Consider the following 15,055-nt stretch of genomic DNA (forward strand, 5'->3'; position numbering starts at 1 on the left):
TTGGTACAGTCAGCGGCCAAGCAGCGGGTCGACAGCATCCCCCGTTTAGTAGCTACCTACCTTACTCCCAAGCCACCTAGGCAACTTGATGCTGCACCGCATACCACCTCGTCTGCGACCCGCCTTCAGCTAGCGACAGAACACCTACCGACATCACAACCACTCAAACAGAGTCGCATCGCTGGCGGCGAAAGAACTTCCCTTTGTTCTGTGGCACGCGACCGAACAGCAAGGACGAGGCGGAGCCTCGGTCGGTCGGACTGCCAGCTGCTTGCCCCTTGTCGCGTCCCACTCACTCGCCGCCGTTGGGCCCCCAACCACAGTCGGCCACAACTCTCCTTCGTCGCCATCGTCAATCCAGCCGTGCTGGCGCAGACTCGTCAAAATGGCGCAGGCCGGTGGTTCTTACAACAACCCCTTGAAGAAATTCAAGTACGCGATCCGTCGAATTGCAAGAACGGTAGAGAGACGCGGCGCGCTAACACAATGAAACCAGGCTGGTGTTTCTGGGGGAGCAGAGTGGTATGAAGCAGCGCCACCCCTTTTTGGAGGTCAGCGGCCGTGACTACCTGCTAACGGCCAGTTCGCTCTAGTTGGAAAGACTTCTTTAATCACGAGGTTCATGTACGACTCGTTCGACAACATGTACCAGGCCACCATCGGCATTGATTTCTTGTCGAAGGTGGGAGAGTTGCTGAGCAGTGGTGTGTGCGGCAATCATGCTGACAGACATACAGACGATGTATCTCGAGGACAGGACTGTCCGCTTACAATTATGGGATACTGCGGGTCAGGAGAGGTTCCGAAGCCTCATCCCCTCCTATATCCGCGACTCGAGCGTGGCGGTAGTTGTCTACGACATATCCAGTTTGTCCTTCCTGTCGACTAGTACCAATTTGAGCGAGTGTTCGTTTCCCAGTCGTGCTGACAGGTGCTTGGTGAATAGATGCCAAGTCGTTCCAAAACACCAAGAAGTGGATTGACGACGTCCGAGCGGAGCGAGGGAACGACGTCATTATCGTGCTCGTGGGCAACAAGACCGATTTGAACGACAAGCGCGAAGTTACAACCCAGCAAGGCGAAGACGAAGCCAAGAAGAACAACCTCATGTTCATGGAAACCAGCGCCAAGCTTGGCCACAACGTGAAGAACTTGTTCAAGAGGATAGCACAGGCTCTCCCGGGCATGGAAGGCAGTGATGCGGCTGCCCAAGCCTCGAGTCAGAGTAAGATGGCCCTCCGCGTTTACATGGTGGCAGAAGCGTCCTAACTGCGTGCACAGTGATTGACGTCAAGACGAACACGACACAACCGGCGCAGGAGGGCTGCTCATGTTAACACCACTATTGGCGCATGAACCAGTGTCATGAACTGGCGCGTGTGGAAATGGTGCAAAGAAGCCCATATGATAGGATATCCTGCATAGCGGGGGTGGGGGAGTGGACGTCTGGCGCATGTGGCTTGTATAATACCGTAGGGACAACGAGCCAACTATCGCTACATATGCATGCATCATCATTAATACTACGAATACGCGCGTGGGAAGATACCAGGCGGAGGTCCCTGGTGAGAACAAGCGCATGCAGTACCGCATCGTCCGAATGGGGCGGTTTGGGGTTTCCATTTGTGCACTGCTGGCTCTATGCTCGCTGCACCTCAACCTCACCGTTAGGAATCCCAAAATAGGCGGCGACCGGTTTTTGAGCCTGAAGCTCCTTGCCGAGGCCGAGGGCCTGTTCGCCGTTGAAGCCATGGAAGAGACCAATTTCCACAATGCCGGGGATGGCGAGGAGCTCTGCCGCCAGTGTGTTGATTTCCCAGACACCGTTGGCACCCTTGCCATTGACGGCAGGGGTGAGCTCACTCGGCAGCAGAAGTGGCTGAAAGGGCGCGTCAATGATCCACATACCGTTGTCCGTCACACACTCCCCAGCCTTGCTGGGCAGTCCGGAGCGAACGGCGGCCCCGGGAGAGCCCATGGCGTGAAGGCGGTTGAGCACGCTGGGAGCGGCCAAGGGGAGGACTTCGATAGGGATGGCCCTCCATTTGGTGCAGAGCCGGTCGGACTGCTTGCGGGAGTCTGCAATAATTTAGTGAGCACAGATCAGACTCCAGTCATCAGGCGGGGTAGCCCATCAGATACACACCAGCCACAGCAATGAATTTGCGAGCCGCAATTGCTACCAGCTTCTCCTGGAAGAGGCAGGCTCCGCCGCCCTTGATCAGGTTCAGGTCCTTGTCAACCTCGTCGGCGCCGTCAAAGGCCACATCGAGGGCGACTGGGCTACTATTGACGACGGGCCGCTCGTCCAAGTTGCATAGTGTCAGACCAGCGTTTCTGATCAATCCTCTTGACTGGCTGCCCGTGGGCACGAAGGTCATGCCGCTGTAAAAAGCCGGGCCTTTGCTCACGATGGCCTCGACGACGTAGACGACAGTGCTGCCGGACCCAATGCCAACGTATTTATACGAAGGCAGAAGGTGTTCGTCGACTGCGCGGGTGGCAGCAAGCTTCTTTGCAGACTCGACGAGCTGCGCGGCGGTCGCTGCGTCAGACATGGCTCGCAACTGCGTGGCTCTGGGTCGGGGGTTGATGCGGGCACGGCTGTCAGTGCAATTGTCGGCGTAGGGTAGTCGAGGTTTCAGCTGGAGACGGTTCGTTGTGCGGGAAGATGTGGCGCGAGGATGGGCGGTATGGAAGGTCGATGCAGCTAAAGTCCGTCTGAGAGACTGGCTGGATCCAAGAGGTGCGGTGGCGGCTGATGCTGGCGTTGCGGCGAACGAGAGTGGGTGAAAAGCTTTTGCGAGGCTCTCAATGGTCTGACTCTGACGGGTGAGCAGACGCGGCATATGAAGAGCCGATGGGACGACAGCAGCACGCTTCGTTGTTCTTGCGCAGCGCAGGCGGGCTCAATTGATCAGCCGGGAAGTCACTACGTACTTCGTATGTTACTTTGTACGGTGTTGGGAAGTATAGGCGTCCACGTGTGGGATTACGGCACGACAATTCAATTGTGGGCGCCCAGGTCATCCGAGGATGCCCAAGTCGTCTGGCGGAAGCAGCATCGTCGCCTACCCACAGTGACGTTACCGGCCCCAGTGAGATCCGCTTTCAGTCGATTGAGCATGCAGCCAGTCGCGTCACGTGATATGACAACTCGGCAGCAGAGCTACGTAGGTGGACAAGCAAGAAGTCGGCGGCTCGCTTACTCACCCTCTTGACGCGGGTCGCCTCGCTGCCTTTGCTTTGCTGCGTGCGCGTCGGCAGCCACGGGAAGTGGGGACTAGGAACAAGAGACCCCTGGCCAGTCGTCCAATATCTGCATCATCATCACCAGCCTCTTCGCTGCACACGACGGCAGCCACGGTATCGCGAGTGCTTTGCTGGCTGGACTAACGAGACGTCTCGTTGTCGCGCGCAGCCGCAATGTCCAAGTTCACGCGGCTATGTCTGCGGACACCGCGCCCCCAGGTACGAGTTTTGGCAAAGGCGACGAAGCGTCGGGCGACAGCACCAGACGCGATCATTTGTTTGTTCGAGCGGGCACACGCTGACACGCTGCACACAGAGCCTCTTCGGCCTCATTAGTCTTCAAACAGGCACCGAGCTCATATCGCTGGCCCTCATCTTCAACAAAGTGACGGGTGTATACGGGCTGCTCGCCATCCTGACCGGCTACCAGCTTTCTCTCCTGCAGCTCTCGACCTACGTTTACTCGATCGGCGTGCTATGCCTGCTGGTATACCTCATCCCGCACATCAGGAAACAAAGCCCATTCGAGTGCCTTGCGCTGGCATGGCTGTATATCCTCGACACGTTCCTCAACGGGGCCTACACAGCCGCCTTCGGACTGGAGTGGTATTTTGCCAGCGATACGGCAGATGGCGATGGCTCGCCGAGACCGTCGACCTCCCTCCCTGGCTTCGTCGTGGAGGGGCTGGATGGTCTGCGAAGGGAGACGGAGATGCATGGAAAAGTGGTCCCGCAAGAGACCGCGACGAGCATGCTACTGATCATTGTCTTCACGCTGATCCGCGTGTACTTCAGCGTCGTGGCCATGGCGTTCGCTCGACAGGTGTTGCAGAAGTACATGCAGCTGATGATCCTTGAGGGCCCTGGAGTAGATGAACACGACGGGCCGTTCGCCGAGGATCTTCCCGACGGCGACGGCCGAAGGGGACGCCTGGGACGGCTGATGGTGTCCTTTGGCAGAGGCTACTGGCTGGATATTGCCGAGATGGAGGATTGGGAGAGAAGTACGCACACTCGCAAGCCACATGCCGGCGGCACGCTGGCGGGCGAGGTTTGACGGCCCGTTGCTGTATTGGCCCTGGGTCCGGTATGGCGTCAGGAGCAGGAGCAGGAGCAGCAGCAGCAACAACGACAACAACAGCAGCAGAAAGCGCCGAATCCATACCGGGCCAGGGTTGAATGACGCGATTTGAACTCCACGTATCACCATCTGCAGCAAAGTCGTTTGGTAGGCGTGGGCCGGGGGCAGGGGAGCGTGGGCGGAATCCGTTTACGTCTTGGATATCATGCATATAATGTACAGTACTGTATGAACACAGGGAATGTCTACGGCGCGTCGGTCATGGCCCACGGGGCGGTGGGCCGAGCAGCCGGCATTCGGGAAGGGGAAACGGGTCATGAGGCATCACATCATTAAAGCTGTCGGACTGTCGGGGCCCGGAAGTCGGAGGAGCGACACTTATTAGACTTGGGGGGGCGGTCCGGGGTGGTGCGTGCTGGACCAGCCGCAAATGCGACGATAGAAATTTGTAATGTGCGATCTCGCAATCGTTTGGCAGCGCTAGGCGATCACGCAATTCTCGAAAAAACTGGCGGGCATGCGGGGAATGGAGCTTAGTGGCCCGCCGGGAGCCCGCGAACTGGCAGCGCGGCAGCGCCCAAGGGAGCCCACGGTGGAGCCGGCGCCCGCCCACGGAGCAGGCAGTGGCGGCGCCTAGCCTCACGGAGGTTACTTGCGACCTCTGTCTGGTTAGGAGCCGGAGGAGACGCTGGGCGACGCTGCTGCCGCGCTCCTAGCAGCCCACTGGTAGCGGCATCTGAGGCACTGCGGTACAGGTACTGTACCCCAAGAACGCACGCACGCACCCACGTATGGCGGCATACCGGGTGGTCGGCGGCGGCAGACACACGCAGACAGGCAGGCGCCCGCCGCGACCAGGCGAGACACGGCGGCGGGCACATCCACCTTTCATCCATGGCCCACGGGAGTGAGAGGAATGGACCCTTTCTTTCTCCGGACGGACTGCCAACCTGCCCTGCTCGCCTGCCTTAATACCTTTGCTCGCCCAGACCCGCGTGGCCATGGCTTTTCTCTTCAGGTCAAGCAACCCGCCACCAGGAGACGGCACCATGGAGGCTTCATCCTCGCACCGAGTTGGCACGCCTGAAGAGGCTGGTACGTCGTCGCCCTGTCCCGCGTTCCTCGGCCCCCCTGGTGCAGAGAGAGAGCCGTCTTTGAAGCTGCTGTCGCCATTGCCCCGCGGTGGGCAGCAGCAGCCAGCCCACTATCCCCCCCCCCCTCCCCCAGAATCAGATGCAATCCGCGACCGCGAGGGGCGACTGACAGAAATGCAATTGCAGTTGCCAGAATTGCCTACCTGTCTAGCGATGTCATCGTCTCGGTGCAACCGTCGCTTGCGGTCGACTCCGACTTCTCAACACACCTGAAGCGATACGCGGCTCGCAAAGACCACGGCCTGGTTGCCGCCACCCCAGACTCTGTCCCCGATGTAAGTCATCGTCTACCACCATGTGATGATTCGGCACGACAGATTGCATGGGATTCAAGCACCTGAGATGAACCCAATGCGGAAACATGACACGCCCTCCTGCCATCCACCAAGACATTATTTCGTTTTTTTGGCTCATCCAACTGACGAGTGCCGCTGGGCTTATAGATCCAACCAGTTCGGCACAATGCCGACCCGCTGCTCTCCGTCTTCGCCCCCATCCGCTCTGGGAAGCTCGTCACCGTCACCACCGCTTCAACCATTCTTCTCCCCGCCATCTCCCACCTATACAAGCTCGCAAACTACCCCGTCGTCCTCCACGTGTCCCTTCAGCCTCGCGGCCGCGCCGATTATTCAGCCATCACCGCTATTCGAAACTCGGGATGGACTTTCGTGCAGTCGGAAACCCTGCAGCAGGCCCAGGACATGGCCATTACGGCCCATGCACTGGCCGTGCGCACTGGAAAGGGTGTTGTGCACTTCTTCGCTCCCGAGACCTCGGCCCATGACGAGCCCATCGCCGCAGAGGATGCCGCGGTTGTCCGGGACATTATCGACATTGAGAGTGTGAGGCGCTTTCAGTCGGGTGGCATATCCGCCACGGGAATATATGCCGATGATGGCCACGTTGCTGTCTCCTCCGACCATCCGGAAGCCACTCTCAACGGTGGCTCAACCAAGAACGTCGGACTCCAGCCGCCTACCAGCGCCGATGCCTCCAAGGCGACATCTACTGGCACGTCGGTGAAGTCTAGCGATGCCAGCGAGTCATCTACGCCCGTTGCACCTTCTTCGGTTGCCACGACGGTAGAGGCTGTGCCCCCTCAGGTCACCTCGGAGGACATTTATACCTGCGCTACCCGGATCTGGTCCCACATCAAGACGGCACTGGGGCGACAGTACAATGCCTTTGAATACACGGGCCCTCCTAATGCCCAGAACTGCCTCTTCATTTTCGGTTCTGATACGAGCCTCTTTGCCGACGCCGTTGGCCACGCGAAGCCGGATGATGTTTTCGCCAACGTCGGCATTCTGACCCCCCGCCTTTATCGACCATGGATCGGCTCCAAGCTTGTCCAGGCCATTCCTCAGTCTGTGAAGCGAATTGCGGTCTTGGAACAGATCCAGCGCGCCACCACAAAATGGGGACCCCTCCTTGTCGACGTCCTATCATCCGTCAATCGGGGTCCCGGTGGTGTCGAGGCCATTGTGGGTTATCAGCTGGGCTATATTGCGTCGGAGACCGCAACCCAAGCGCTCAGAGGAGTCGTGCAGAATCTCACCTCGGAGAAGCCGGTTCAGAACCTCGAAGTTGGCGTGAAGGATGTTCCACCGCAGGCCACGGAATACGGCCTGCAGTCTCCACAGCTCGAGACTGCGTACTCCAAGATTCTGGACCAGCTGTTCGGAAGCCGGACGTATATTGCCAACGCCCTCAGAGCCCAGAATGCTGGAGTTTCTGCTACGATTTCTGCGAGCCCCGAGTTCGGATTTGGCTCCCTGCTGGCCAGAAAGGAATACCGACAGCGTTTTGTGAACCAAGTAAAGGACTCTGCGAGCAACGGCTCGTTCAAGACGGAAGAACCTAAGAGCTGGCTAGCACGTTGGGCGGTAAATGCCGACGACCAGGCAAAGTCTGGCGAGATAGCCGACGAGCTCATCTCACGCCTCCAAGCGGATGGATCTGACGCCGCTCAAGCCCTACTGTCCAAGAGCAACTTGTTTCGCAAAGAATCACTGTGGCTGACCGGCTCTGACGCATGGGCTTACGATCTCGGGAATTCCGGAGTGCACCACGTCCTCGCCTCTGGTGAGAACGTTAACATGCTCATCATCGACTCCACCCCATACTCCGAGAAGGCTGTAGCCGACGCCAACCGGCGGAAGAAGGATATTGGTCTGTATGCCATGAACTTTGGAAATGCCTATGTCGCATCAACGGCCGTCTACAGCTCCTACACCCAGGTGCTACAGGCGATGCTCGAGGCCGACAAGTTTGACGGTCCATCGGTCGTTTTGGCTTACCTGCCTTATTTCGGCGAGACCGACTCTCCATTGACGGTTCTTCAGGAGACTAAGAAGGCCGTTGACGCCGGTTACTGGCCGCTGTATAGATGGAACCCCAATAATGAGCAGAAGGGCGAGCCCAACTTCTCGCTTGACTCCGAACTCATCAAGCAGGAGCTCAAGACTTTCCTGGCCAGGGACAACCAGCTCACGCAGTTGATGCGAAAGGAGCCCAAGTTTGCTGCCACCCTGGCACAAGACTTTGGCACCGAAGTTCGAGCCCAGCAGAAGAGGAAAGCCAAGGATGCCTACAACCAGCTCTTGGAAGGTCTCCTGGGCGCTCCCTTGACCATCTTATTCGCGTCAGATAACGGAAATGCCGCCAGCATTTCCAAGCGACTCGGCAACAGGGGCAGGGCTCGTGGCTTGAAGACCACTGTTATGGCCATGGAGGACTACCCCCTCGAGGACCTACCCGGTGAAGAGAACATTGTCTTTGTGACCTCGACTGCTGGTCAGGGCGAGTTCCCGCAGAACGGGCTGCCGTTCTGGGACGCCATCAAGGACAACACTGAGCTTGACCTTGCAACGGTCAATTTCTCCGTGTTTGGACTGGGTGATAGCCACTACTGGCCCAGGAAGGAGGACAGGGTTTACTACAACAAGCCAGCCAAAGATCTTGATCGGGTTCTGAATAACCTCGGTGGCAAGCGTTTTGCAGATATTGGTCTCGGCGATGATCAAGATCCCGATGGCTATCAGACTGGTTACCAGGAATGGGAGCCCAAGGTCTGGCAGGCCCTGGGCGTGGACAAGGTTGACGGGCTGCCGGAGGAACCACCGCCAATCACCAACGAAGACATCAAGCTTGCGTCAAACTACCTCCGCGGTACCATTGTGGAGGGACTCAATGACCCTACGACTGGCGCGATTTCGGCTTCCGACCAGCAGCTGACCAAGTTTCACGGCACGTACATGCAGGATGATCGTGACGTCCGTGACGAGAGAAAGGCACAGGGTCTGGAGCCTGCATACTCATTCATGATCCGGTGCAGGCTTCCCGGTGGTGTTTCCACGCCTCAGCAGTGGGTGCAGATGGACGACATCAGCAATGCCCTGGGCAACGAGACCATGAAGCTCACGACGAGACAAACGTTTCAATTCCATGGCGTGGTTAAGGGCAAGCTCAAGCCTGCAATGCAGGCCATCAACCGTGCTCTCATGACGACGATCGCTGCCTGCGGCGACGTCAACCGCAATGTCATGTGCAGCTCGCTTCCGACTCAGTCCAAGTATCACAGACAGGTGTACGTTTGCTCGCAGAAGATCAGCGATCACTTATTGCCTTCTACCAGCGCCTACCACGAGATCTGGTTGACGGATGAGAATGACAAGAAGATGCAAGTTGCTGGCGAGGCCGTGCAGGATTTCGAGCCGCTGTACGGTCCGACATATTTGCCCCGCAAGTTCAAGATCACGATTGCCATTCCACCACACAATGACACGGACGTCTATGCTCACGACATTGGCTTGATAGCCATCAAGGGCAAGGACGGGAACCTGGAAGGTTTCAACATCCTCGCTGGCGGTGGCATGGGCGCCACCCACAACAACAAGAAGACGTACCCTCAGACCGGCCGGATGTTTGGGTACTGCACGGCCCAAGAAGCGCACATCGTGTGTGAGAAGATCATGCTGGTTCAGAGAGATAACGGTGACCGCAAAAACCGCAAGCATGCCCGCCTCAAGTACACCATCGACGACATGGGCGTCGACGTGTTCCGTGGCAAGGTGGAGGAGCTGTGGGGGAAGAAGTTTGCCAAGGAGCGCCCCTTCGAGTTTAAGAGCAACATTGATACCTTTGGCTGGCAAAAGGACGAGACCGGGCTGAATCACTTCACCTTCTTCATTGAGAACGGTCGCATCGAGGACACACCCGAGTTCCAGATGAAGACTGGCCTGCGCGAGATTGCCAAGGTGCACAAGGGCGAGTTCCGCCTGACGGGTAACCAGCACCTGATCCTCAGCAACGTGAAGGATGAGGACTTGCCAGCACTGAAGGAGCTCATGAAGAAGTACAAGCTTGACAATATCCACTTTTCCGGCCTTCGTCTCAGCTCATCGGCCTGTGTGGCTTTCCCCACCTGCGGCCTGGCCATGGCTGAGTCTGAGCGATATCTGCCAGTCCTCATCTCGAAGCTGGAAGCCTGCCTGGAAGAGAACGGGCTTCGTCAAGACTCGATTGTCATGCGCATGACGGGATGCCCGAACGGCTGCGCTCGTCCGTGGCTCGCCGAGGTGGCGTTTGTTGGCAAGGCGTACGGCGCATACAACATGTACCTGGGCGGTGGGTACCACGGTCAACGCTTGAACAAGCTCTTCCGGTCGAGCATCAAGGAGGAGGAGATTCTCTCCATCATGAAGCCGCTCCTGAAGCGTTATGCGCTTGAGAGGCACGATGATGAGAAGTTTGGCGACTTTTGCATCCGGGCTGGCGTCATCAAGGCGACGACAGACGGACGGGACTTCCACGACAATGTAAGCTCAACCCATCCGTGATGTGTGACGCAGAGAGGCCTTGGTTCGAAAACTAATCACTGAATGACAGGTCGCGGAAGAAGAATCTGACGAAGAGTAGACGCTGGCGTGAATGTGCGGGCTCAGTCAGGTCCTTGGGATATGGGAGCTTGATTTCTGTGCAAGTAGGAAAAGGATAGATGTATCTGGTTGGCGTACAAGGCGGAAATGAATCTGAACTAGACAATGAACAACAACGGAACAAGCAAAGGCTGAATGCACCGCCGTTACCACGCTATTTGTCCGGGGTACAATGTTAATTTCAAGGTCCGTTGTGGCCCGACGAGTTTCCTACCCTGATGGGCGGAATCAAAGCATTTGCCCGACACAAGCAAGGGATGCAATACGGCGGCATTGATTATCATTCCCGCTTTGCATAGCAGCATACCATCATACATATAGCCTCGACATCACCCAGCGACCCAGATCCGGTTCACCAAAACACACACATCAACGCCCTGCACCCAATGCCCGACGAGCCAAATTACCAATCCAACCATGCGCAACCATCTTTCCGGGCGCCTCAGCTTTTGAGACTGCTCCCTACGCTGCTGACCGTCTCGCTCAGCTTACTACCCATGCCGCCCATCCACTGCGGCATCTTGATGCTCATGCGTATCCTGCCCTCGACGATGATGTTGACGACATTGATGATGGCAAAGGTGGTCGAGCCAAGGGCACGGAAGACGGCGAGGGAAGCGACGCTCCACAGGATGAATCGCAAGTAAAAGTTGTCGCCGATGCCCTTGTTGCTGTAGACCTCCGAGACAGCCATGGCGAGGATACCGTTGGCGATCATCCACGTCACCACCATGTACGTCCGCACACTCTTGTAGTAGTCCTCCTGCATCTGGGCCTCGCTGATGCCCGGACTGGGGACGACAAGGCGATCTCGCAAGTTCCTCAGCGCCTCATCGTAGCCGCTGTCGATGTCGAGTTGTTCACTGGGCATCTCCAACTCGACGGTTTGGCCTTTGCCAACAGCGCCGCCGAGATCTGTCTTGATGACGTTGTCGCCCTTGGTTCCCCAGGTCACATCGTGTGTGTTGCAGAAGGCGTAAACTTGCAGGGTGCAGATGTAGCTGGGCAGCAGGAGGAAGTACTGGAGCGATGACGTTGCCATGTGCCAGGGGTCCAGGTAGAGGAAGGACATGAGGAAGTACAAGCCCACGGTCGATGCCATGGAGACGATGAGGTTTGTGAAGACGTTGTTGCCAATGACGAGGTCCTCGCCATGATCTCGCTTCGCGACGAGCTGCCGCGTGACAATGTATATCGCCGCAAAAATGGTGTAGGCCATGATGACGCTATAGATAATCATGCTCGCCAGATACAGCTTTCGCGCACCTTGTGGTCGATTGCCGAGGGACAAGATGAACTGGGTGGAAATGAGCAGCACGCACGTATACCGCAGGATGGTGAAGAATATGTTTCCGATGTTGTGGCCAAAGGGATCCACCAGGGGATCCGTCAAGCCACCGGCAACGAAGTAAAATGTGAGATAGAAGTTGGCCAGCGAGAAGTACGTGAACAGGAGCTGGATGGTCTGGTATATGAACTCGATGAAGAGAAGAACCTTGCGAGCAATGGTGTGGTCTGTTGTGAGGATCTGCCGCGCATTGACGATGGAGTAGACGGCAGCGAAAAAGGCGCCATTGAGCCAACGTCGACGCTGCGAGATGAACTCGGGAACCGTATCTGGAGTTGCGTTAGAGACGAAGTGACGGGGAAAGTAAAACTACACGAAGCTTACCGGGAACGTCCGTCTCGCCCGTGCAGCCTTTGACGTATTTTAGCACCCAACGCTCGCCTCGCTTGGCCACCAACTCCCAGCATAGGATGCGATCCTCGGCAAGATACATGTTGGCGGTGAAGACATCGGCATGTTGGCCGTGCAGAGTTTCGCCCTTGAAGTACTGACTCAATGGTCCGTGGCCTGTCTCGTCGTTCTGCAAGGCATGGTAACGGTAGGCGCTGAGGGCACCGGGCAAAACCGTAATGTACCCAAAGACGGATTCCAGTGGCTTGTCTAGAATATTGGACATCTTGTACTCGAAGTTTTGGGACGCCACAAGGGGATTGAGCAGGTTTGATCCCAGCCTCCCCTTCATTGCTTTGATCTCTCCGCAAGCACCGGCAACGTTGGAGTCGGTGTCAAACGACTTCCAAAGGTGGTAGAGCGAGTTTCCACCGGGGCGCGTGCCGACGTCAAGCAGGATGCAGACGTTAGGATTGAGAGCCTTGCCAAAGGCATTAAAGAACCACCGATGCGAGTTGAGCTTGCGTTGATTCTTCTCCTTGAGGCAGAAAATCATCTGACAGGGAACAATGCCCTTCTCAGCTCCCTTGAATTTGAGATCAGAGTCAAGGGAGACTTGTGTCGTGTATTCGTACACGTGCGCCTGGACGGCACGATTGTTGACGTAGTTTTTGGCAATGCCGTGTTGATAGACGCCCATGGCGGCAAGGGCATCAAGCGTGCGAGGATGGATCTTTTCGCGGCCGTCGGAGATGATGCAGACGACAATCTTTTGCCAGCCATTCTCACCCCAGGTGCGGGAGCGGGAGCGTGAGCAGAAATGGGCAATGTTCTTCATGACGGCATGCATGGTGCGGGTAAAGTTGAATTCGTCCTCGTTGTACATGGTGATGCATATAAACAGCTCTGTCTCTCTTGTGGTTCGGCCGATGCTCTGGCGTAGCTTGTAGCCTCTTTCAACGAAGTCGTCGGGATCGCAGGTGACAGCCGTATACCTCATGTGTGTGAACTCCACCTCGCTTCTGCGGGGCAAGAAGCTGTAGAGAATGGTGGGAATCTTGCACTCGAGCACCAGCTCGCCGTTGATGAGCTGCACCTCCTTCTTGGACATTTGCGGCGCTCGGACGCCACGTCGTTCTTGCGCACCATCTGGCGCGGGACCATAATGCTCAAATTTCTCGTACGCCTCGGGCTCCTCGCTCAGTGTCTCTTGGGAGGCCGACATAAAAGAGTCGCGGTCCATTGGAAGTGGACGGGAGTCGCTCAGGTCCGAGCCAGAGCCAGGTCCAAAGACATCGTCGCTGCCGCCGAGGGGGATAGATACGGTTGCGTCGTCGGCAAAAGCCTCCGAGTGTCGCGCTGAGTTTGAGAAGAGAGGCGCCGGCGGCAGTGGCCGCCGTGGGCTGCCGCCATAACGGGACGACGGAGTACCGGGCCTGGGGCTGCCGTTGATGTCCGAGGGCTCGTAAGAGACGGTGGAGGCAGGCGGTCTCGAATATTCGGGCGACCTTGTGGACGGGGTCCAGGGTCGGCGAGGGGTGCCCGGCTCCCTGCTAGCGAAAGGAACGTATGTTGAATCCGGCGGTGGCATGGTGGGTGCGTCGTCGAGGATGGAGTTGGATCGCGAATGCGCCTCAGTGACGCTCGGCTGATATGAGCGACGAGCAGCTCGGGTACTAGGAAGTGGACGGTGTGAGCGTGATTTCTTGGCCATGTTTGCCTGAGCTTGAACGCGATAGGCCGACGACAGCAGCGTCGGCGGCTTTGTAACACGCTGGAGCCGCAGTCGCAGACGGTCACTCGGTCCGTCTGGTATGAATGGCAGAGCCTCTCGGATAGGGGCAAGGCCGAGGTCTGGCGGCTCGTGTTGTAGCCTCTTCTGCAACTTTGCAGACTGGCTGCGACCCTCGTGACGTTGATGTGCGGGAGCTGGCGGCAAGATCTTCGGTGCAATCGCCCGCAGCTCGATTTTGTCGCAGGACGACGCCGGGACTGCCTGGCCAGGTCTGGGCGTATTCGTGTCGCTATCGCCTTGGCTCCCTGTGGAGATTGGCACATGCGTGAAGGCAGGGCCCCGGTGAGTCGGCGATTGCGAGGTCGACGTCTTGTGGGAGCAATGGGGCGGAGACGCGGCAGCAGAGGAAGAGGAAGAAGAGAATCCACGGACAACAACACTTGCAAGAGCAGGGAGTGGGGACTCAACGTACGCTGCACTATCGACGGGGTCCTCGACGGAAGTTAGAAGCCTGACGGCGGCGGAATTCTGGCCGGTAGGAGTATCATGATCATCATCATAGCTGGGCAGACTATAGTCCGGCGGCCTCGAGGGAGTGTTTGGTCGATCCATGGTGGAGCGTGTGTTGTGCTGTGCGGCGGGCGGGCGGGCGCCCGCGGGAGGTTTGGAATGCTGTTGCTGGAGACGAGCTCCAGTCGGGAAGGACGGGCGACAGAACTACTGATTCAATTCGCCGGCGTGGGTGCGAGTGTTGGGGAAGAAAATGCTGACGCTTCGCACGAGCAGGAGAGTTGTGGAGGAGGAGGCGAGGAGCAGGCGAAGCAGAGTAATAAGGTGACGAGGTTACGAAGTAGGTGAGGGTGAGTGAGGTTGGGTGTTTTTGGGAAGGGCGATGGCGGCTCCTTCCTTGGACAAGCTCGCCCAGGGACACAGATGGGCAATGGCAAGCGGAACCGGCGCCCGGCGCCTACACTGGGCAAGGCACGGGAACCAACAGTACCTACCACCAGTATCTGAGGTGCGCTGGCGCAATGCTGTTCTGTGGGTTGATGCAAACAACATTGATTGATGGTGAGACGGGGCGGGCGGCTGTGCACCAAAGGGTTGACCCGGCAACGCCTGTAACCCACCACCCACCTGGAACTTGGCAGGGAGCACAGCAGGGAGGGGCGGCTCTGCAGTTCATCCCAGCCCTGGGCACCTTGCAGCTGCAGC

At 57.6% G+C, this 15,055-nt stretch overlaps 5 protein-coding genes across 5 annotated transcripts; 3 read left to right on the forward strand and 2 right to left on the reverse strand.

The window, feature by feature from the left end:
• The first annotated feature begins 28 nt into the window (after window positions 1–28).
• Window positions 29–1,542, forward strand: ryh1 (GTPase Ryh1). Its single transcript, XM_047987907.1, has 6 exons — window positions 29–432; window positions 497–522; window positions 594–682; window positions 738–867; window positions 947–1,225; window positions 1,282–1,542. The coding sequence occupies exons 1-6, from the start codon at window positions 386–388 to the stop codon at window positions 1,335–1,337; spliced, it is 627 nt and encodes a 208-aa protein (XP_047843897.1). The 5' UTR covers window positions 29–385; the 3' UTR covers window positions 1,338–1,542.
• RKI1 (Ribose-5-phosphate isomerase) lies at window positions 1,460–3,070 on the reverse strand. The gene is made up of 2 exons (XM_047987908.1): window positions 2,147–3,070; window positions 1,460–2,079 (listed from the first exon to the last, which is right to left on the reverse strand). Exons 1-2 carry the CDS (start codon window positions 2,847–2,849, stop codon window positions 1,640–1,642), a joined length of 1,143 nt encoding a protein of 380 aa, XP_047843898.1. The 5' UTR covers window positions 2,850–3,070; the 3' UTR covers window positions 1,460–1,639.
• A 154-nt stretch (window positions 3,071–3,224) lies between these two features.
• JDV02_006507 (uncharacterized protein) lies at window positions 3,225–4,870 on the forward strand. The gene is made up of 2 exons (XM_047987909.1): window positions 3,225–3,471; window positions 3,569–4,870. The coding sequence occupies exons 1-2, from the start codon at window positions 3,427–3,429 to the stop codon at window positions 4,307–4,309; spliced, it is 786 nt and encodes a 261-aa protein (XP_047843899.1). The 5' UTR covers window positions 3,225–3,426; the 3' UTR covers window positions 4,310–4,870.
• Window positions 4,871–5,169: 299 nt separating this feature from the next.
• Window positions 5,170–10,844, forward strand: MET5 (Assimilatory sulfite reductase (NADPH)). The gene is made up of 4 exons (XM_047987910.1): window positions 5,170–5,428; window positions 5,614–5,762; window positions 5,931–10,307; window positions 10,378–10,844. Exons 1-4 carry the CDS (start codon window positions 5,335–5,337, stop codon window positions 10,405–10,407), a joined length of 4,650 nt encoding a protein of 1,549 aa, XP_047843900.1. The 5' UTR covers window positions 5,170–5,334; the 3' UTR covers window positions 10,408–10,844.
• On the reverse strand, window positions 10,614–14,878 carry CHS2_1 (Chitin synthase). The gene is made up of 3 exons (XM_047987911.1): window positions 14,313–14,878; window positions 12,100–13,781; window positions 10,614–12,044 (listed from the first exon to the last, which is right to left on the reverse strand). The coding sequence occupies exons 1-3, from the start codon at window positions 14,450–14,452 to the stop codon at window positions 10,870–10,872; spliced, it is 2,997 nt and encodes a 998-aa protein (XP_047843901.1). The 5' UTR covers window positions 14,453–14,878; the 3' UTR covers window positions 10,614–10,869.
• Window positions 14,879–15,055: the final 177 nt, after the last annotated feature.

This window comes from Purpureocillium takamizusanense, chromosome 6 (genome assembly GCF_022605165.1).
Source record: "Purpureocillium takamizusanense chromosome 6, complete sequence".
Lineage (NCBI taxonomy): Eukaryota > Fungi > Ascomycota > Sordariomycetes > Hypocreales > Ophiocordycipitaceae > Purpureocillium > Purpureocillium takamizusanense.